At 39.7% G+C, this 22,791-nt stretch overlaps 1 protein-coding gene across 2 annotated transcripts in view; it reads right to left on the bottom strand.

Moving 5' to 3' along the window:
- LOC118809104 (disintegrin and metalloproteinase domain-containing protein 12) overlaps positions 1 to 22,791 on the bottom strand; it is a 161,796-nt gene that overhangs the window by 122,955 nt on the left and 16,050 nt on the right. For both annotated transcript variants that reach the window (XM_036572089.1, XM_036572088.1), the window contains exon 2: positions 5,289 to 5,398. In XM_036572089.1, coding sequence (XP_036427982.1) covers positions 5,289 to 5,398 — 110 coding nt within the window. The remainder of the gene's footprint in view (positions 1 to 5,288; positions 5,399 to 22,791) is intronic.

The following is a 22,791-nucleotide window of genomic DNA, read 5'->3' as shown; positions in this document are numbered from 1 at the left end:
GTGTGCCAATCTTCATGGTTAAAGGTTGGTAAATTAGCAGATATAGGCTACAAGAATTCCAGCATTTAAGACCATTTATTGTTAAAACCATGTTGGAATGATCAGCAGAGCTTTATTTTACTGCAAGGAGAATTATTTTATTTTACCTAAAAATATAGTTCTGCTGTGGAGCCGCAACAGGGCAGTAAAAAAGCTGCACGTTGCCGACCCTCGAGTTAGCCCCTTAGTGTCAACGCAAAAAAGTGTCTGTTTCTGCCATTTAATCTGCTCCTCTCCATCAGTCACGTGATTTCTCGAAGCTGCTACTGCATTTACTTTGATATGTAAAGAACTTGATGTAGAATGTGAATTAGTTTATGTCACAAACTGCCTTTCTGAACAAGAAAACACATGGATATGAATATGTCGCACATCATCTGTGTTTCATCATTACTCTGATTAAAACTAAACAACAATAAGCACTTACCAGTCTGAACTGTGCTCTCAATGAGCTCTTAAGCTCACTCGACATGCAACATGCATGCAACAATAAAGGAAGCCTAGTGTGTCTTTTTTATGGTGACAGAAAACAAGACAGCACACAAAGTTCATCTCTAAGAGTATAAAAGTGAAGGGTTTGACAAGAAGAGTGATGTTGCTGTGTAGAAATGGAGCCATCTCATTAGATCCATGGTGTTTCTCTAATTTTAGCATCATTTGCAAACCAAATACATTAATTACCCAACTTGTAAAACTCACAACTGGTTAATTGCCACTTAAAAATGCAGATGCTGATTGGTTGATGGCATAATTAAATGCACCTGTGGCATGACACTCTCTCCAATCCTTGGTCTGACTCTGAAAAAAGTCTGACAGTTTCAATGAAGGTTTACTAATACACAATATCTGAGCAATGTCAGCCATAAGAGAACTGGGCGTATATATCCATTAGAACGAACAGCGCTCAGAACTCAAGCTGCTCAAAATAACACTATGCTATAGTGTCAAACTTCACTTCTGGGCAGTGCAGTTTTTTCAGTAAACATATTGCTGTGGCTGCACTGTTAATCACCAGAAACAAACATTTCCTGACAAATAATCCTGTCAAATAGAGCCTGATGAGTAATTCGACAGCTGTTTATATATTTGTCAAAGACTGGGTGTTAATAGAGTTACTGTACTTAATAAAAATCCATGTGATACGGCAAACAGAGAGGAACGGAGTGCATTTTCTGCATTAAGCAGGCTTTGTTTGGGATAAAGAGTCTGTTTGACTTGTTTTATATAATCTCATCTAATGTCCTCAAGCTGTTGGCTCACAGGATTAGCTTTATGTTTCAATTCTCTCTCTGACATTAATCCACTCCACAGTTTCTCAGTCAGACTGCTGCTGGGTTTCTGTTTGCGAGGATTTAATCCAGCTGTGTAATAACAAAACCAAGCAAGAAATTGTCTCTTTCTTACATCAACAATAATCCGTCATTCAGTGTGGACATTAGCAGTGCGCCTTAGGGCTGCACAGTGCTGATAGAATAGCAGCATTGCAATTATCTTGCTACATATTGAGACTGCAATCTATTGGTGGATTGGTTGACATGACTGAAGACTGGCCTGTATTACAGTATATTACATGAAAGCCTTAACAACTAAACATTATATCATTTTTTGTGTGAGTCTTGTGTGATTTTTGCCTTCATTCCAGCTTCCATTGTTTTGGGTTCAGTCTTAGTATAGTTGGCTGCATTTTCTGCTTACAAATAAACCCATTTACAAATTTAGACTAATCAGTCCATAAAATCGTACTCCACTTACTCCAAGATGTCCAGTTCCTGTGTATTAGCACAAATTCTCTTCTTTTTTTGTCTATGTCCCTTTCTCAGTAATGGCTATTTAACAGCTACACATCCTTGAGTGGAGACTAATTTTCTCCTTAAAGTGTTAAATATTGTTTATCTGGTGGTAACAGTTTTGGTAGTCTACCAGGTCTTGCACGGTTGTTAGAAGTCCCATTTTCTCTGTGTATTTAATTATTTTTTGAACTCCAGTTTTAGAATCTCCTGCTTTGTCACTTACTTTCCTTTGACTTTCCCATTCCTTTGGCAAGTGCATTATCATTTATCTTATCTCCCCATAATATCTCCTTTAGCCATCGTAGATGCACATGAGAAAGTAATTTGCAATGCAGCCAAGGTGATTTTGGGTGGTTGCTAGTGTGAATGTTAGCTTCTCTTTTAAGGGGAACACCTCTGATAACTTTGAAGGTTGGAAGAGTTAGGCCCAATCCCATTTCTTATTCAACCCCTACCCTTTGTTTTCGAGGGTCACCTTGCCCCTTGGAACTGAGTTACAAGGGGTAGTGGTTGAAATCTTCCCCTACAAAATGGGACCCTCAAATAAAGAAGAACATTACTTCATTAACAGGCTACTAGCGCTGCTCTGTGGGTGACCCTGCCAGTCTGCAGTGACAGCAGAGGAGGGTAAAGTTCAACAACCTCACTGCTGGGCTTTAGGTATTTTAGGGAATCATTTGTCTTCAAGGAGGGGGGATTTATTATCGCCACCCCTACTTTTTCAGTGATATGAAGCTGAAGTCTGCTAATCGCCAGCTTCTTGTTCTAATTTTCCTGTTCCACCTTACATGGAGCAGCAGTTCTGACTCCAGAATGTAACTGCTGCACCATTTAAGGTGGAACAGGAAATTTAGCTAGCTAGCTACTGAGAAGTCAGTGTACTACTAGCAATTTTTATACTTCTTATGAATAAAAGGACCATAATACATTGAAATGACATTAAACGAAGATCATACAATGGTTTATTTTTAATGTAATTTTTAACAGAGAAAATACTTATATTTCTGGGTTTCTTTGGTCACTTAGGCAGCCATCTTGCCAGTTTTCCGTTTGGAGTGTGGCCTTGAAAAACCTATGTTTGGAGGGCCATGTAGCCCTAACACTTTGCCCTACTCCTCTATCTCAACAAATATCAGGACACCCTATCCCTAGACGTGAATGTGCAAAACAGAGGGCTAAGGGCTAAGTGGTGGGGCAAGGGCTGAAATGGGATTGGGCCTTAAAGTAGCAATAGGGTGCACAAAAGTAAAGCATGGACAAATTAAATACAGAGAGAATTAAATGTTATATTTAAGGTTGGAGGCTTTTGTGTAATAGTAATATTTCTAACAACTTAAGAACTTAAGAACCTTATAGGACTAATTTAGTCCTATATGGTCTTCTCAACTGACATACTGTAAATACTCAACGGGAAGCATTAGCCAACATGTTACACTGATTTATCTGTTTTTCTCCCAGGGAGCCTGGCTCTCATACCAAACTGTGACTATTGGGCTAGTGTTTTTTATGCTGCAAACAGCATTAACACAGCAATGATGGGATAGTTCAGTCATTCATGCCCAAACATTCACTGACAATGATAAACATGATAAACAATAACGGTAGACAAAAGATTTTAGTTACTTGGTTGATTTTACATGTTGCCCCTTTACGCTTGATACATTTGACTCCCTATTCATTTCCGTAGGTCAGTGAGACTTTGACATACAAATAGAGACAGAGAGAGTAAGAGATCTGGGTGGTCTCACCTTCCTTTCCGCACTTATTGCTTAAGGCAGTATACATGTGAAGCTGCCCTGTGAAACTGTTTTATTGACTCTGCTATGAAAACAACACATAGGAGGTAGACAATAATAAATGCCTTAGATCAGCATATCTGCAACAGCTGAAATGTTTACTGTGGCACAAAACATGACTATAATTAACTGCAACTATGGCCTCCGTGTCCCCATAGAGCTTGCTAATTCACAGAACAACAGCAGACACTTTCATCCGTATGAGCCTTTAGTCCCTAAATTGGCTTAGAAATGTTTTTCATTAAAGACAGAGAGAAACAAATTGCATTTCCACTAAAACGTCCTTCTTAGTTTTCTCACATGAAGCCCCATCAGTCGAGAGAGTGAACTCCACTTCATGCTTTAATGTAAAATTCTCAGGGTAGAACACATACCTTTCTAATCTGCACAAGAAAAAGAAATAAGGTCCTGAATTGGGTCTGTAATAGTGCAGGGAAACCCTAGGCCGTGTTTTGAGTTTGGCTGGCAGAATGCGCTCCATCTCAGCCGCTCCAAGCACACTGGAAAAACCTGAACTGCAAACAGAGATTTCTGCCATTCCCACTTTTTCTCTTGGTTTCTTTCTCTCTCTCTCTTTCTCTGTTTTTTTTTTCTCTCTCTCGCTCTCACTGTTTCTATCTCTCTGTGTTTCTCTCTCTCTATTTCTCTCTCTATATTTCTCTATCTCTCTATGTTTCTTTCTCGATTGTTTTTCTCTCAGTTCTCTCTCTTTCTCTCTCCCAGTGTTTCTCTATCTCTACTTCTCTATCTCTCTCTGTTTCTCTCTCTCTATGGGACCACAGCTGGAGAGGCAGTAGGCAGTCCATTCCTGGCACAGTTGGTAAACTAGAGAAAATGTGATTTTGAACAGAAAATCTTCTGGCAGGGACTGATAAGCTAAATTATGAAATTATTATAAAACCATAAAAATATTATTATTAATTATGAAACTGATTTTTACTCAAGCGTGTACTGTATGTCTACAGAGAGGACTTGCTAAGTTGAGTAAGAAATCAAACTGATATTGTAAGATGTCAATAGATAGATGTCAATATGAGCACAAAGGCTCATAAACATTATAACAGAACGGATCAACAAATGAGGGAGGAACAGACATTTCTAGTTGATGCTGAATGAGAATCCTGACCGATTATGGATGTTCATTTGATTAAATCTTATCACAAATGCTGTAAAAGTGGCCACTGTATTGCCCAGACAATTTAGCACCACACTCAGCAATACAGAACATGGTAACACACTGTGCCAATCTCACCAGCTTCTAATGGCAACAGACTAAATTTCAATATGTTAAATTAATTCAAACATCTCATCCGAATACATGAAATCTAAAAAAAAGCTCCTCTAACTTATAATAGTTCAGTGATGTGGGAATATTTCATATTCTGAGTAAAAGAGACTTCATTTATTGGATATGTGTCTTAGCAGGTGGAACTCCTATAAGACTTGGAAAAACACAGTTCATTCTCTTAGTTGACTTCAATAATTTGGCTGATTTAACACTTGGGATAATTATGTTCTTTAATACTTTACATTTTAAAAATAGATAAATTCAATTAATATCCACTTGATTTGTTTTCTTAACACGTAAGAGCAAATTCTACATTTTCACAAATGTATGTCGTCATTGTGCAACAGAATGAGAAGAATAACAAGCAGCACTTACCATTGTTCGCAGGAGGCTGATTGGTCTCTTCTGTCCTCCAATGAGAAGCCATGGCTCTGTGTTCTCATAGCGCTCCACTTTGCTAAGTGGTCTCTGACCGGTTGGACCCGCTGATGAAAAAAAAGCAAAAGAAATGTAATCCCTATCATATAGGAAGACTGCCCACATTTACTGACAAAACAATGAAAACCCTAACTGCAATACGGCTCCAGCGCTAACAGTGTTTGGACCGATCGAAAACAGGTATGACTCCCATCATTTACCACTGGAAAAAATAATTACGTGTAAATTAATAACATCGATTAAAAGAGAATCCATAGGATCAGTTCATTGTTTGAAGCTGTGTAGTTTACTGCTGTAAGTTAAGCCTTTTATAATGAATGGTGCATTCAACCAATCAGATCTGCTACACTCTCCTCTACTGAGAAATGATATCAGATTGGGGAACTATAGCAGAACCCAGCTAGAATTAAGACTGCTGTTTAATTAAGACACATCTGTCTCAACAGAACTAAAACAAACACAAAGCTCTGTGAGCATCAATCTAGAAATCTCAGGCAGTGTTTACACTAAAACCTTATGGAGTCAGCGAGGCAAGCTACCATCTTTGAGTGTTTGTAGTTTATCAGTGCCTCTACAACAGCCACAGGCAACATCCCTAATCAATGTTTTCAGACATCGCACAGCAGCAGAAACACAAGTCTCCCTGGAAACCAGTACAGTGGCTCTGATTTAGACGTGTTCACCAACTGCACTTTGAGTACTTTGAGTTTGCTTTAACTGACTGTCTTGTTTCCACTCACTCTCCAGTGTTTAATCCAGGGCTTCTGTTCCCGGTGACCCCATGTTCTGCACATTCCCCCTACTCTACACACCTGACGAACCAGTCAGACAATGAGGAGCTTGATAATTAGTGAATGAGTGGAATCAGGTGTGCTGCATGAGACAAAGACTTGAAGCCTTGGTTTAATCTCTGTCTGTCTGTCTGTGTCTCTCTCTCTCTGTCATTTTCACTCTATGCCTCTATTTCCAAGTCAATATACAGTAAAATTGTCAGTGCACATAATGGCAGTTTGTCACACAATAGGTTTGTAAGATATTGACATAAAATGCAATGTTTGATAAAGCTGTTGGATATCATAATGACCAGAGTTAAATTATTATTAAAATACCGTGCCTCTGATTGGATGTGACACAAGCACAGACTTTTTTTTTTTGGATGTGTAAACAGATGTCTAACTAACCTCTCCTTTAAGCAAACAGCAAAATACAAAATTATAAAAAGCACCATTCACGATAAAATAAAATGAAATACTAATAGCTACTTACATCAGAAATGCAAGGACATTTTATGTGCACTGAAAGGCTGATAAACAGTCAGCATTACCTCAACAGCTCTTTCTACAAGGCTACAAGGCTTTTTTTTTTATAGGCACACAAGAACAGCTACATATTTTTGTTTAGTTATTAAATGGGTAATACTGGGTGTGAGAACAATAATACTGGGTGTAAGAACAATCCTATTGTGTGATATGATTTTACAGGATTATAATTCAGGATGGAGGAGTTTTGAGCTGTGCATGTGTGCGTTTTGTAACTGACTGTTTAGCCGAATGGTTAAGTTACTTGTCCCTCACCTTGGAGAGCAGGGTTCAATCCCAGTGAATATACTCATTAGGCTGGTAATGTAATTTACTACAATAAAAATGATTTATCAAGCAGCCCTAGACACAAACATAAAAATTTCCGTACTGTTGGCTAGACTTCTTGTGGTCTTCATGTTCTTTACATCTTAAAATAAACGTGTAATTTTTTTTTTTTTAAATTGATCAATTTTGCTTTTCTTACCCATTGAGGGTGTAGTATTTTATTAAAGGCTCTCTAGGAATAAACACTGTAAACTAGCATATCACTATAAATGTTATGAGATTTGGCATCAGACAATTCGGTATCATTTTCTATGCCTTTGTATCTGTCCCTTTTAAATCAACTTTAAATAACTAATATAAAACAAAAGTGACAATCAGCATCATTAAAGCAGAAGTGCAGATTAAAAGGCAAAGACTGTTGTTGTTTTAACAGTGCAGGTGCTAATGCTAGGAATTACTGTTACATTTAATCAGAGTAATGACAAAACACTACTGATGTGTGACTAAATTCTTATTTGTGCTTTTGCTTGCTCAAAAAGCCAGTTTGTATGACAAGTTAAACAAAAATATTTGGGCTTTTTAGATCATTTTCTTTATATGTCAAATAAATGCATCAACAGGGCTGTAAAGTCACGTTACTAAAAGATAGGAAGAACAGATCAGATGGCAGAAATATCTATGTATTAGCATCTGCTCGAATCTCTGAAATTCAGGTGAGTGCTCTTCATCTAGGTAAAGTCACGTATCTTAGAAGCCACAATTCTCTGTCTCATAGTAGGGCTCTTTGAGCCGGCTCTTTTGGGCATATCTGTAGATCATGATGCTGTAGCTGAAAATTCACCATGATTCTTTGTTACAGAAGCCCATTCCTGGGTTTCCTAGGAAAATTCTGCCTCCACTCCTTCATTATTCTCTAAACATCTTGTGTTAGTTTGTCTCTGGTTTTGTTTTCTATGTAATCCATCATCTATTGAAATTCATCTAGTGAAGGCACTTGGACTAAAATCCTTCCCATAAATTATATATATATATATATATATATATATATATATATATATATTTATATATTATATATATATATATAAATAATGTAGCTAATTTGGGGGAAATTTTTAGGGGGATGAAGAGCCAACTGGAGCTGAAAGAATCAGCTAATTGATCTGACTCACTGAAAAGAGCCGATATGCTCATCATTATTGTCTCGAGTGTACAAGAGCGAGAGATGGTTCTTTCTCCAAATCAATGATCACAGACACACAGCTAGCGATCCAATACAGGAAAAGAAATGAACCGTATATGCGTATAGAGACTCCGGGGTTGCCTTTAATGGTTATTCCTGGAGTGCCTTCCTGCAAGTCAATCAAACACACTGACATCAAACACACTCCTGCACAGCCTTGTCGACATGAATGGGCCACACGCTGAAGAGACCAATCAGAGAAAAATGGCCATTTGGGCACAGGGAGAAAAACAATGATACAGACTAGCATTGCTGGGAAAAAATCCATGTAAAAGCAGTTCTGGAAAGGCCAGCAGGTGTGTATAATGGAGTGGAGATAGTGTCCCCTGTGGAAATCCTCCTGTCAAAACAATAAGAGTTCAGTGGCGTATAGCTGTGAGAGTCCACTTCTTGCCTTCATTTCTGTCTCTGCAAATAGCAGAAACAGTCTGTCTGCTTAGTATTTGCTCTACAAACTCTATGTGACTGCAACACACCCACACACACACTGCACTGAAGTGGGAGCTTTTTTTTTTGTAAATAAAGCAAATAATGCTGAGTTTCCCCAAATGGATAAGGGCACGTTCACCTAAACAGACCCCAACACTGCGTCACATACATGGCTGAAGGCCTCTTTTGTTCTGGCTGAGAGAAACAGACACAACGCTAAGACACAAAAGTGATTCATCATCTCTCTGTCTCTCTCTCTTTTCACACCCCTTGACTCTCTCCCCTGCCCTCATTTCTCTTTCTCACTCTAGCTCTTTCACACAGTCCCATTCTCACTGACTTTACAGCAGTGTCTGTCTCTCTCTCTCTCCTTCCCCATGCTAAAGAAGATGACCACAGACCAGCTGCAGCATATTGTGGCTGATCCTCCATAAAAGGGTCCCAAACTCTCAAACTCTCAGTCGAAGCTTTCAGCACTGTACTAAGGCCAGCAGAGTGTCTAGTGTCCAGTTTCAAACTGCAGCACTTTTACTACACTGAGGAGCACTGTAAATGGGCAAAATGAACACAAATTCATACCACAATGTTTTCCACTTTCTGACAATAATATCATATTATGATACACAAAAAAAATATATAATCTAATATAATATAATATAATATAATGCAATATAATATAATTATTTGAAAAGCCTACTCCCAATTGCAGTGTAATAATGTGCTCCCACAATGTAAATAAATTAAGTTGGTAACACATTTAGACACATTTAGAGTCAAACACAAACGTTAACATCCTTCGTCAAATTACATGTTCTGTTGATTTTCCATGTGAAAATAAGTTAATGCATCCTCTACAGGGAACAAATGTAATGTCGTGTCTCCTCCCCTCTGGGGAGACTGACTTGGACTCTCCCTGGCTCTGCCCACTCTCCTCCTCTCCCACACACCTGCAGCTAAGTCCAATTTTCAAGACATCAAGACTGCTGCAAATACCCCTGTGTTTTCATTGTGTGTTTGCAAAGTGCTGCTAGTTGTGTGCCTTTCCTGAGTTCTCAGCCTGTTTCTTGTGTTTGATTTTCACTGGTTTTGACTCTTGCTTTTCTCTCTGATTTCGAGATTGGATCTGCATATTTTGTATGTATGGATCACATATGTTGACCCCTGTCTGCTATGAGAACGAGTATCAGAATGCCCCTAATAAAGTCACTTCGCACTTGCAACCTGCCTCAGCCCCTATGTTACATGTAAACATGGCATTTTTCTGCAAAATTCATTAAACAATGTTTATTTATTTTTGCCGAGTTTATTATACTGGAACAAAATATAAAATATAAAATGTGTTATAACTTTTGCAAAGGCCACAATTTATGTTCTTCTCCCCTATGTTAAATACAGCAAATAAACAATATTTGTTGTTTTAAAATGTGCAGAAGTGTGCTCTCTGTAGAGGATGTGTACTTACTTTCACTTAAGCTACGTTCAGATTACAAGCCTCATTTCTCAAATCCTATTTTTTGCTCAAATCCGATCTCTCTGACACGACGGTTCATACTCATTTAAGTAAGTGGTTCAAATCTGTCATTAATGTGAACGAATGAGCGTCCTGAAACGGCCTCGCATGCGCATATCCTACTCAGTAACGTCACGTGAATGAATCGCGTGCGTCACGTGCATCATCAGCTAACAAACTACCGGTAAGAACTCTGAACATCTCTCAGCTGTTCATTAGTGAGACGAGAAAAAGGTGAGATGAGCTGCTTTTCCATCGTTTACAGGCTTTAACTTCTGTTCAGCGCTGCTGCCATGGTAATGCTGAATGATGAGGCACGCACAGTGGGAAAAAAAAAGCACATTAATTCCAATTTGAATGTTCACTTTAAGGTCACATGGCCACGAATCGGATATGTATCCGATCTAGGACCTCATATGAAAGTGACTCAGGTCGGATTTGAAAAGATCAGATTTGCGTGTCCACACAGCCCTGAAAACACTAGATCGGAGTCACATTAGGGCAAAAAGTCGGATTTGTGCCACTTCAACCTGGTAATGTGAACGTACCCTTAGAAGGACAACAAAACATAATTTGACCAGGGGTGCCCAAACATTTGCATACGTCTGTAAGTTACATAGTCAAGTAATATAGATAATGGCCAGCTTGTTTGGAAGCAGCACAGCACTGGGACAGCGAAAGGCTTTGCACAAAAGCACATCTAGGAGTACCTCTTCGGTCCTGGGATTTAAACCTAAACCTTAAACCCAGTTACTGGCCATGCCTCTTCTGATTAGTTTACAAGCCTCCTCCAGATAGAGACTATTGACTTGACAATTGTACAAATGTTTAAATTGTGCTATGCTTTTTGTTTAAATTATAACAGTTACTTTAACTGTTCAAGTTCATGTTTAGCTTGTCCTGGGGGCGGAGCTTATTAATATGAAAAAAATCCATATCATTGAGCAACATCACACAGGTATTGACTTTTGTCCTGGTATACCTCCCACCCCCAAAGCACACAGCCAGACTGAACACTAGCCCAGAAAACAGAAGAGAGATGCTCTCTGGGCTGCACAGTCAAATCAGAGAAGATTGAGCTATATCTGCTGACAAATGTCCTCGCTGACTCCTTTTAACACTGAGCTGATCTCATCTCGCAGAGACAAGTTCACTTTACCGCATGACTTTGCTCCCAGGCTAGACTCACCTTGGCCTCTTTGCACCCAAAGACTTAGAGGAGAAGTTAAAGTAGTTGCAATTTTCAAAACTTGCTTAATTTCATCTACGCTATGTTCCTTTGCTTCTTCTCTTAGAATGCCTGATGTAGATTTGTGTCGCCTTATTGGTGTGGAAAATTAACAGATGTTTCAGTGGGCCATAGCAAGCAACAATATGAACTTAAAATTTGAATTCAGTGCTTTATTTTGCTTTAAAATGGACCTGGGCCTGGGTCAGCTTAGAGCTAATTTTCATCCGTTAGGCCTGAGCTACCCTGGATGGCAGAAATTTCCACAGATACAGAAGGTGGAGCTTTCATGTTCAAAAAGTGAAGGGGTACCTCTCTGTTCAAATGACAAACTGGATGGGAATTTAGGTTGACTGACATTTAATAACAAATTCTTCTTTCATTTCCAGTGCAGCTCCTACACCTACTACCCTTTCACTGCCAAATCCCTGAAAACAAAACAAAACACACAGCATGGGTAAGTTATCACCAACATTTCTAGCTGGTACATCTCACTTTTCCAAAAATGCACCTTTAGTAGAAGCTCAGACACGCACACACTTCTACTAAAGCCACAGCAAAGGCTGCTTAGAGGATTACAACGCTAACGATAACCAGAGCAGAACTCGAGCGCACTGAACTCAGGTCTAGGCTGAGGTCACTCACTTTACAAGCAGTCTTAACTCACACACATGGAATCACCATCACTTCCTCAACCGTGTCATTCCGGTAGCGCTTTGAAGACTGAGTTCATAACCGCCATAACCGGCTGGCTTCGTTTTGATTTAGCGAACTGGCACTGAATGGGTGCTTTTGTTAGCGTAGCACAGCATCGGTTTTAACAGTGGTGGAAACTGGCGACGGGCTCACAGCTTTTCCACACACGAACACGAGACGGCTGTTAATTTTAGAAACTTCCACCATACGTGGTTAAGCTGCGTAAGTAGCGTCAGTAAATTAGAGTTATAGGCCTACAAGTCACTGGATGCAATAAGGCAGCGGTAAAACAGGCTCCAGCGCTTATTTATACGGCCAATGAAGCCGAGTGTAAACACAGGCCTTAATAAAGACGTCTAGTGATCTGCCACCTTAATTTCTTTTTTTCTCAGTGCAAGCGAGGGGCCTTGCTATTTATATTTCTTTAATAAAGACAATAAAGAGGTGTGTATGTGAATGCATGTGTATTTGTGTACGTGACTGAAATTGGCTCTCTAGGCATTGCTTTGTAGATCAGATGTTGGCTCATTTTCTGCCACATTAAAAAGCAGCCAATGAACCTAGCTTTTAAGAGTTGCACTATTCAAATGAAGCCAACAGCTTAATAAATGAAGACTCGTTAGACACACATTCACAGTAATTGTAATATAAAAGAATGTTTGCATTGCTCATATATTTTAACTTTTTCTTTGTGACATTAATGAACCCAGAAACTTGCCACCGGACACATCCCAACACACCATATGAAAAACATTCAAATTTCCCTTGTGACTTTACTGCCCATGACATGCCTCACCTTAACCTTCACCTTGAACTGGTTTGAGGAATGAAAACAAAAACTGTAACATTGAAATCTCTGTTCCAGGTTAATAAAATTATTTGTTAAATCCGTGTAGCACAATAGCCTATTAATTATGTCCAAACCTTCAAATGTTTCTGGATCAACATCACATCTTAGCGATCATTTCACAATTTTTAAGATTAAAAAATAAACTGCCGAATTCTCTTGGCACATTTCTGCTAATGTTTTGGGACTGCATTGATATTATCAAATTCTGTGACTATATTCACAGATTATTAGATCCCCATCAACAGGAATCACTGTCCATGTTTATTAAATGATGACAGATTTGCTGCTGAAAGTCTATTATACATAATCGGTTTAATCCAAATATCATCGCTGTCAGAACAAAACCTTGTATCTCCAAAAAAGATAAGTTTACAGGAGACGGCAAAAACGTTGTTTTTTAAGGTAACTTTAATGGAAGCTAATGGAAAAAGATCTTAGTCTGATGCATCTTGGACAATTTCTTTTGGTCCATTCATCCTAAAATTTTGACACAATATTAAGGCCAACTGGTGTTTTCAAATAATATGTTGGTTTTATTCCAATAGTGATGATACACAATGGTCACAACAAAGATTATTCTATTATGATATTGTTTGTCCTTGAGCAGACAACTTCAATAATAAATAAAGCTTAGTCAGTTCCAATATTGGCATGGGATGCCACGGCATCAGTTCTTAAGAGTTCATTTTAGTTAAACTCAGCAAATAAATAAAACTTGTGAAGAAAAATGCAGTATTTATCGCCTGTAGAACATGTGTACTTATTCTCACTTAGAAAACCAACAAAACATTTGAATTTGAACAAACTTTTGCAGTGTATAGCATGTATTCATTTGTGCCTGTATTTAAAAGAGGAAGGTGATCTCTCATATTTTAGTACCTGATATTTATCACAAAAAATAAAGGAATAACAAAGGTGTCAAAAAGGGTTATTTGCGCAATGCCATCGAAGAGCCACTTTTGTTCCCTAAAAAACCTCTCAGTGAATGGTTCTTTAGACAACCTCCACAAAATGTAAATGTTCTAGGAAGAACCCCTAAACCAATAAAGAACATTTACATTATGATAAGGTTCTGTGTAGCCCCAATAAGGGTTCTCCTATTGTTACGACGTCAAGCTTGTCATAACAGAAGAACCCTCATCTACAGCACATTCTTCATCAATCTAAAGAACCATTTAATGATTCAAAGAACCTGTTAATCATGCAAAGGGTTCTTTGACTGTTCATGGTTCTGTATAGAATATTTTCTTTTACTAAAGAACTCTTGAAGAACCATCTTTTTAAGTGTGTCGTTATAAGTTAAAACTATAGGCCTAACACAGATGTATGTATAAACAATCCTGGTAAACATTACATATTTTTTTTAAGCTGATTTTCCATCATGTCTGCTTTACTAAGTCTGTGTCTACAGTGGTGATCCTTTTGGAGATTTCAGGCCTGTGCTGATCACAGTTAGGTCTGCTATGGCTCAGAACACTGGAAATGTAATCAATCCCTACATCTAGAGATGAAAGTTTGAAATTGACTCCATATTTGCCGTGTCTGTATCTGACATGTGCACCTGGAGGTACTTGAGAAGAAATTTCCCCCCAAATGAATCGCGCTTCATTGCTGGCTTGTGACCATCTTTTTATGGTGACCTTGGAACACTATGAAAAGTCTTCTACTGTAAAGCTCCCTCTGAACGACAGCAGAGCCTGTTTTCTGTCCTGAGCAACTCCTCGCAGCGTGACAGAGCATGCAGAAGTAATGATTTCCTAAAAGCCTTTGGTTTCGCACTACAAATGGAATTCTGCATCTTTCATCCCCCGTTTGATTAAAGCTCCCTCAGCTGAGAACTGAGACTCAACTTCTGTGGGGGACTGGCAGAGATGGCAAACAAGGCTTTGTCCCTTTACTTCCCTCTGCTCCCTTTTCATCCCTCTCCTCCCATCTTCTCCTCTCTCCTCCTTTTTCCTCATCTGTTCTTACATCTCCTCCCATTTTCTGTGCTTATTCTCCGCTCTCTTCCTTTATTTTCCCCTTTCCTCCTTTCTTCTCCTGTCTACTCCCTTATTTTTCCCTCACTTCTTCTCTTACTTCTTCTGGCCTCTCCTCCCTTTTTCCCCATTTTCTCCTCTCTCATTTGTTCTTCTCCTCTCTCATCCCTTCCCCTCTCCTGTCTTATATTGTCATTCCCTCTCTTGCTTTCTTCTTCCCTTCCCAGATTTATTCTCTTCTCTTTTTCTTTATTCTCCCCTCTACTCCCTCATTCTCCTCTTCTCCCTGCTCCTCCTTTGTTCTCCTCTTTATTCTCCTTTTCTATCCCCATCTACTCCCCTATTCTTCCCTCGCTTCTTCTCTTCCTTCTATTCCCTTTTTCACTGGTCTTCTCCTCTCTCCTCCCTTTTTTCCCTCATAATTTCTCCTCTCTCATTTGTTCTTCTCCTCTCTCCTCCCTTCCCCTCTCCTCTCTTCCATTGTCATCCCCTCTTTCCCTTTCTTCTTCCCTTCCCAGATTTATTCTCCTTTCTTTTTCTTTATTCTCCCCTCTACTCCCTCATTCTCCTCGTCCTCTTGTTTTCTCCCTACTCCTCATTTGTCCTCCTCTTTATTCCCCTTTTCTCCCCTCTCCTCCTCTTCCCTCTGTTGTTCAGTACTGAGCTGACCCTCTTTCAGGCAGTGCTGTTGTGAATAGCAGCACTGTCCAAAACAAACGGTGGTGCAGTCACAGCCACGCGTTCTCCACTCAGCCTCCCGGCAGGCTGATGCCCAAATCACATTTGATTAAATATGAAAAACAAAGCCTTTGGCGACACACGGATCACTGCAAACATGGAAAACATTTTAAAAAGGGAAGGGAAAAGGGGGCTGGCAGATAAAAACAGAGACACAGAAAGAGATATACACTGCCAGTCAAAAAGGGGGGATACTTTCCTATCTTTAGAAATTTGCATGTTTTCATGGTGATTTCTTAATTAAGTGAAATGTTTTGCTAACACAAAACAGCACATTTATTAACACTTTGGGAACATTTTGTAACACTCCATGTTCATCAAGTGTCTTGTATGAAGAGTAAATAAATAGTAATGATGACGGTTTCTTGTGGAAAGCACACACTGAAAATCTTTTGACTAAAATGTGGTTTAAACGCTTGAAAGGTTTGACATCACAGCAGGTGTGAACACAAATATTTACGTTATATTATTTTTCTCGAAATAAACTGTTAATTCCGTAAAATGTTAAGGTGCTACAAACTGACAAAGAAAACATGCTTACCGGTATTACACACATTTCTAAAAGCTAAGCGTCCCTAGACTTGCACCTAGCAGTGTATGTATAAAGACAGTGAGACGGAGAGAGAAAAAGAAAGAGAAACAGGCATAGAAAGACTGATGAAGCAGACATGGGCAAAAGAGAGTATAAGAGATAGGAGAGAATTAATGTGCGTAATTGAGAGTGATGGACATTACCTATCATTTCCTCTTGTCTGCCCAGGGCTCTTAGCTCAGATAAAAGCGAGATGGTATTCAAAGCCATGACTGCACCATCAGTGCCTTCGTTTAAATAATGTGCTTTGCGCTGATGTATCGGAAAACTAGCCCTCAGTGAAAAGCACTGAATTAGTACACTGAAAAGGAGACAGAAAAATCGTTTAAGGAAAAGGATGTTTGCGTTGTCTTGGAATGCTGTCATACAGAAGCTCTTTGTTGAGATCGGTATTAATGCATGTTAAACACGTGTACATTATAATACAAAGCTATCAAACCATGAAAGCATCATATTAGAGAGGGTTATGAAAGCATGTGGCTGTTTATCATAACACAGGTAAAATTTAATCATAAACTGAAAGAGGATCTGCACTGGAAGATATCTTTCTGTACACAATTTAAACATACGACCACTTTCTGAAAGGACTAGCCTTGATATACGAGGTGATGGAACAGTCTGGACAAACACGGTATATGGCTATAGCATTAGCTTGAGGAAAGGTGTTTGGGAGCACGTTTCTAGTGCAAAATAATCATGTTCAGCAAAAAAAAACAAAACAAATAAGGACATGAATAAGACCAATTTTCTGCCTTCTTCTTTTGTAACTAGTCCATACAACAAGTGGCAATTGTCAGTAAAATCCCTTCAAGATGGCTAAGACTTGTTACATCAATGATCGATAGCTTCCCAGCAAAAATTGGGAAGATGGAAAGTCGGCATTTACAGTAAGTGTCCCAGAATTGCTCTTGCTGTGGCACCAGTAGCAGAAACATTCTCTATATGTCCAAACATTTATACATACCTATTCATCCAATGTTGTACTAACAATGAGTTTGCCCCTATTTTGCTGTAGTAACAGCCTCCACTCTTCTGGGAAGGCTTTATACTAGATGTTGGAACACTGCTGTGAGGATCTAACTGCATTCAGTCACAAGAGAATTAATGTGTTTGGGTATTTGTGTTTGATGGTGCTCCACCATTCAACAGAATGCAGTTCCATTGCTTCACAGCCCAATACTGGGGGGCTTTGTACCCCTCTAGCTAAAACTTAATATTGAGCATGGTGACCTTAGTCTCATGTGCAGTTGCTCCAGAGCATTCTGTATCTTCAGCAATGCTTTTCTATTAAGCATGCAATAGAATGAATGTATCTAGTAGCTACATTCAAAGGAGTTTCTTGATACCTTTGGATATATAATGTAGGTAAACACTTAAAAATGAAGGTGATCTTTAAAGTGGTACCATAAAAGAATCAATTTTGAGTCCCAAAAAAACCTTTCAGTTGGTGGTTATTTAAAAAACCTTGGTTAAAATCACCCCATTGAAGGTCTTCTAATGTAATTAAAAGTAGTTTTTCTTCAGCAGTGGTCACCAACCTGAGATATCCTTTCCTGCAGAGTTTAGTTCCAACCTGCATCTAAAATGCTGACCCCTCCTTACCTAACGCTAGTGTATCGGATTCAGACATTCAAGGACTTCTCAATTGTTAATTAGCTAGAGCCGGTGTGGCAAACTGTGGTTGGAAAGGGAGGAGATCTCCAAGACCAGGGCTGGTGCCCACTTTTCTACAGTATTGATCCAAAGATCCTTTATTTAGCACCTTTATTTTTAAGAGTTTAATGGAGGCTGATTGATTCTTCTTTCGATTCTTTGACTGCCTTTTTCTCTTTTGTACATTGTCCGTATTTAGCCCCACTTGCTGCCAAGACGTAGCAATGCCCCCTTTCATTACCAGGTTGACTCTTACTAATACATACTGTCAAGAACATATGTACTTTACTCAAGGGACTTTGAGGGTCACTGAGTCAGACAGTCGTGTGAGCTCAGAGCTAAAAGGAAAACAAGGATTCAAAGTCAAATGATTCCCTTGTGAATAGAACCCTTAGTGCCCAGTAAGCCCTCTGTCACTTTTGTTCCCTCCCACTGACCTTTACTCACACACTGTAGCTCCCTCTCCCTCGCAAAAGTATGATATCACCCTGCATATGGTCTAATAAATCACCGTGTGTACTGAAAAGTGGTGAGAACAATGCCTCCTGCTGGTCAGTGTTGTACTAGTGATGTCACCTCCTCCTGGCACCTCGCCAAGTGCCTCGGCACTCAATCTAAGCCAGCGCGTCCGGGGCCCAGTGAATGTTGTGTGTGAGTGTGCATATGTGTGTATGACACTCCTTGCGGTCATGGGAAGCACATGTCTGGCACCAGCTCAAAGCAGCACCAGCACCCCGGCTACACAGAGCAGGAGGAAGAGGAGGAGTAGGCGTTCCTCATGCACCCCGTGAGCACTGTACACAGCTGGGCGTCCACGTCAACATTTCACAGCCACCCAGAAACAACAGCTCAGTCTTTCCACACTCCAATCCAGTCTATGATCATCATACTGCTCCATGAGGTTGCCATGCAGTGTCTGGACTTTTAACATTTTAAAGTGTTCAACACATTTGAGAGCAAAACATAAACAGCAATGGTCTGCAGGATATTTTTACAATGGTTACCTCCTCAGCTTCGTCTTCCTGTAGTAGACAAAGGGCTTGATTTTAATATAATTTACATTTTTTGAATGTTTGAAATTTGATGTTATTATAAAATTATTATTATTTTTTAGAACCGATTGCATTTGAATGTTTGTAGTGGTCTGCCACGAGTACCTGCCTGGCATTTCCAGAAATAATCGTAGACCATAGCATTTTTATGGGTTTACAAAGAGCACAAAACAAAATGTTTCCATAGCTGGCCTAATGGCATGCTGCTGTGACTTAGCACTACTGGTTAGGCTACTTAATAAAATTGACCTAAAATCTGGTTTGCTGAGCTGCACTTAAAGCCATTGAAAAATTTAAAAATTAAAAAAAATACTCAATTTACGCACAATATCTACCTCACAATAACTGAATCCTGTATTAATGCACCACGTCACTAAAAACACTATGCTGTAAATGGGCTGTTATGCTGCTTGCATGGACCACCGAGTGTACTAACAAATGAAGCAAGAACTGTTTTTGTTGGACTGGGGGACATAAATATTTTCTTAACAACTAGGTTAAAAGATAGCACAGCTAAACAGGCTAACAGACAGCTAACAGGCTGCTCCGCAATTCGCATTTAATGTTAGCTTTGAATTGTATTTACTGAAGTTATTTTTTATTTTTGTTTTTGTTTTTTTTTCTCCCCAATTTAGTCGTCTCCAATTCCACCCGCTAGTTAGGACCCCAATCACACGATACTATCAACGCTAGGAGGGCGGAGGCTAACACAGGCTTCCTCCGAAACCTGTGAAGCCAACCACCGCATCTTTTCAAACTGCCGCTCATGCAACGGCATTGGAGAGCTAAACGTGCTCGGAGGAAAGCGCCAACCGCCAGATCTGTTACGTCAGCTAACAGACGCCTGCGCTGACTAGCATCGCGTTGAGTGATGGGGGGAGAAGGAGGGGCCATCCTACCCACCCAGAGAGAGTGAGGCCAATTGTGCTCTCTTGGACTCCCGGCTACAGATGGCTGTAGCATCACCAGGGATTGAACTCACAATCTCCTGATGAGAATGTTTTACTTTAAAGGCTTCAAACGTCTTGTTTTTGGTTAGATCTGCCTTTAAAGAGCAATATGTGAGACGATGCAACCTGTCAAATTCATGCTCCACAGTCCAAACAAATAGGGGGCAGCATATCACCAGAACCCCTACCATAAGAAATAACAGTCCCTCCTCCTCTCTCTTCATTCCTCCCTCTCCTTACCAGTCTAGAAGAAATGCTGCAAGTTCAGCATTAAACTTTATCCCTTTACTCGCCAAGTGCTGTCTCCTGCAGTGGAAAGCAACACCAATGTTAACTTCTGTTTTGCTTCTATTTATGTCACTTCTTTTATTTGCTGCTAAACATGGTTTCTTGCTGGGAGTGGGCAGCGGTGGTGCAAATGGTCACTTGCAAAGAGCTTTAGCCATGAAAAGAGCTGTGTTTACTGGTCTTTTCATTGGCTACCCGTCTTGAAAAGGTTTAACTAGAGGCTGTACCTACAACATGACCGACAAGAGGTTAGAATATGCCTCTTGAGGTACAAAGTGGTATTATGAGACAGTAGACTTAATTTCTTCTGTTGATAATTTTAGTTAATTTTGGAATGTTTTGAACTAAAAATCTTACAAATTTCACCTTTAAGTAGTATTAAACCCAGTGTGGGAAAACAAATGTGTGGCACCATGCATGAAGCGCTAGTGAAAATCAGCTTTATTACTGTGGTAATCTGGTGAGTAAAACCCAATTAAAAGACAGAGGTTTCTGCATTAAACCCTGCTATATTATGATATTGTTTGTTATTATGAAATGACTATAATATATAATGATGAGTGACTAAATTTCTTAGTGGATCATTTGTCTGTTGTGATTATTACTTATTATAACTTATTCTTGAAAATGTGTGCATTTTGTTGGATTTAATTTTGTTGACATTTTATAAAAGAACCACCATGGTAAAAACACAGTAATGCACAGCCTCTCATGGTTTGTTGTAAGTAACTAGGCTAACTTAGCAACTGTTTTCTAGCTAATGCTAAGGCTGGCATGTTTGGGGTTACGTAATTAGTTTTTCTTTGAAATATTAACTTTTTTTACATTTTTTATACAACTATAATTAAACAATAATTACATAATTCATTTCTGACCAGATTCCATGGGTGTGACAATACTTTGTCATGAACACTGAAATGCCCACACGCACGTGTTCGCAGACCATTGGTATTCAGCCTCCCACACAAAGTGCCAACTGTTCTCAACCCAGACTTTTCAGCAGTCGAGTCAAGGCCTATTGCTACAGAAACTGCAGTAAAGAATACTGTTCAGTCTTTACAGAGTGGGGAGTTTAGCAGTGGGACATATGTGGCACTAAGACCCAGCAGACGCCTGCCCCTGGGTTTTGGCATGCAGGGTGGGCAGTAGCTCCACCATATGCTCCTGTGTGGAAAAGAGGCCACTGAGAGGAGCCAGAGCACACTCAGATAACCTCTCATGACCTTTCAGTAGAGCTGGGGAACAGCAGTGGCAATGGGGTCACAGTGAGTCATGTGGAGCCCCCGGCTTTGATCAAAGACACGAATGGGCTCTCGACGACTGTCTCCATGATTTGGCTATGAAGGATGCACCAAGTCATGCTGACCATGTTAGTGCAACTGTGGGCTCATATAATACTCAGTAATATTCAATTGTTAAATTAAAATATTCAAAAATATTATATATATATATATATATATATATATATATATATATATATATATACATATATATATATATAAGGAACTCTCACTCTCCATTTTGCAAGGTCAAATCATTAGCTGTGTCCCAATTCAGGGGCTGCATTTAAAGGCCGACTGCATCACAGCGCCATGACTAGGCTCTCATTTCGAAGGCAACAAAGGATCCAACGGGTGCCAGCAAGGATTCGAAAACATGGCGGCGTTAGCAAAGGAGCGAACGGCAGCTGAGGAGACACTTTAAAATGTAAGGTTTGGGTTTAAACTGAGTCGAATAGCTGACGATACAAATGTTAAAAAAAGCCAATGTGGTCTGAGGCAAAACTTAACTCTAATGTTTCGTTCTGTTCTAAGGAGCAGACAGAGAGAAGCATCCCCATCTCTAAGAAATAAAACAAATAAATAAAATCAAAGTTTCTGGCTCCATCTTTAAAGAACTTCAAAAGAACTTGACAGGAGCAGCATTTGTGACACAACAGTAAAGGCGGGAGCAGCGGTGCTGTGATGCAAACAGGAAATCCACCACAGAGCAGACCACCTCATTTCAGTTCAGCCTTCACGGGTCTACACAGCCTTCAAAGGACACGCCTTCATAGACTGCGTTCTCCAAAAGATGTAGCCCTTGAATTGGGACACAGCTGTTGTTTATTTCCTGGGAAAAAGGTTTCCTTTTTTAGCTGATGGACCCCACACACACCAAAATCAACACACTTTTGTCCATTAAACATAAAACATGTAGTGAATTTGGTGTCTAAAATACCACATTTCAGTCATGCAGTATTACCAAAGGTTCATCACTAACTAGCATGCTATGATAGAACACTATCATCTTTACAACAAACAATGTAGACTTTTCAGTGGGTGACCTTTAGCTTAGCTAAAACTCTCCAATTATGGTCATGCTTCTCCTCCTGGCTGAAGCATTTTGAGCTTTTGAGGCCACACATTGTGGACAGTGTGTGGGTGTGGTGGAGGTGGTGGTTAAATGGCTGGGTGATGGATCACCTCCACGGGGATATCAGCCTCTCTCTACCCAGGTTGCTGTGGGTCTGGAGGCTCCACCACACCTGGTCCTGCAATAAGCTGATTGAGCGCGATTCCTACACGTGGCCGAATCCAGGACTATGCTCTGGGGGCACAGAGGAGCTCTTGGAGCTTCGGCACTCACTGATCCGTACTTCCAGGCCAT

The sequence above is a fragment of the Colossoma macropomum genome, unplaced genomic scaffold (assembly GCF_904425465.1).
Source record: "Colossoma macropomum unplaced genomic scaffold, Colossoma_macropomum, whole genome shotgun sequence".
Classification (NCBI taxonomy): Eukaryota; Metazoa; Chordata; class Actinopteri; order Characiformes; family Serrasalmidae; genus Colossoma; species Colossoma macropomum.
Note: the sequence above shows the minus strand (reverse complement) of the source record. Positions and strands in the feature narration are given on the sequence as shown.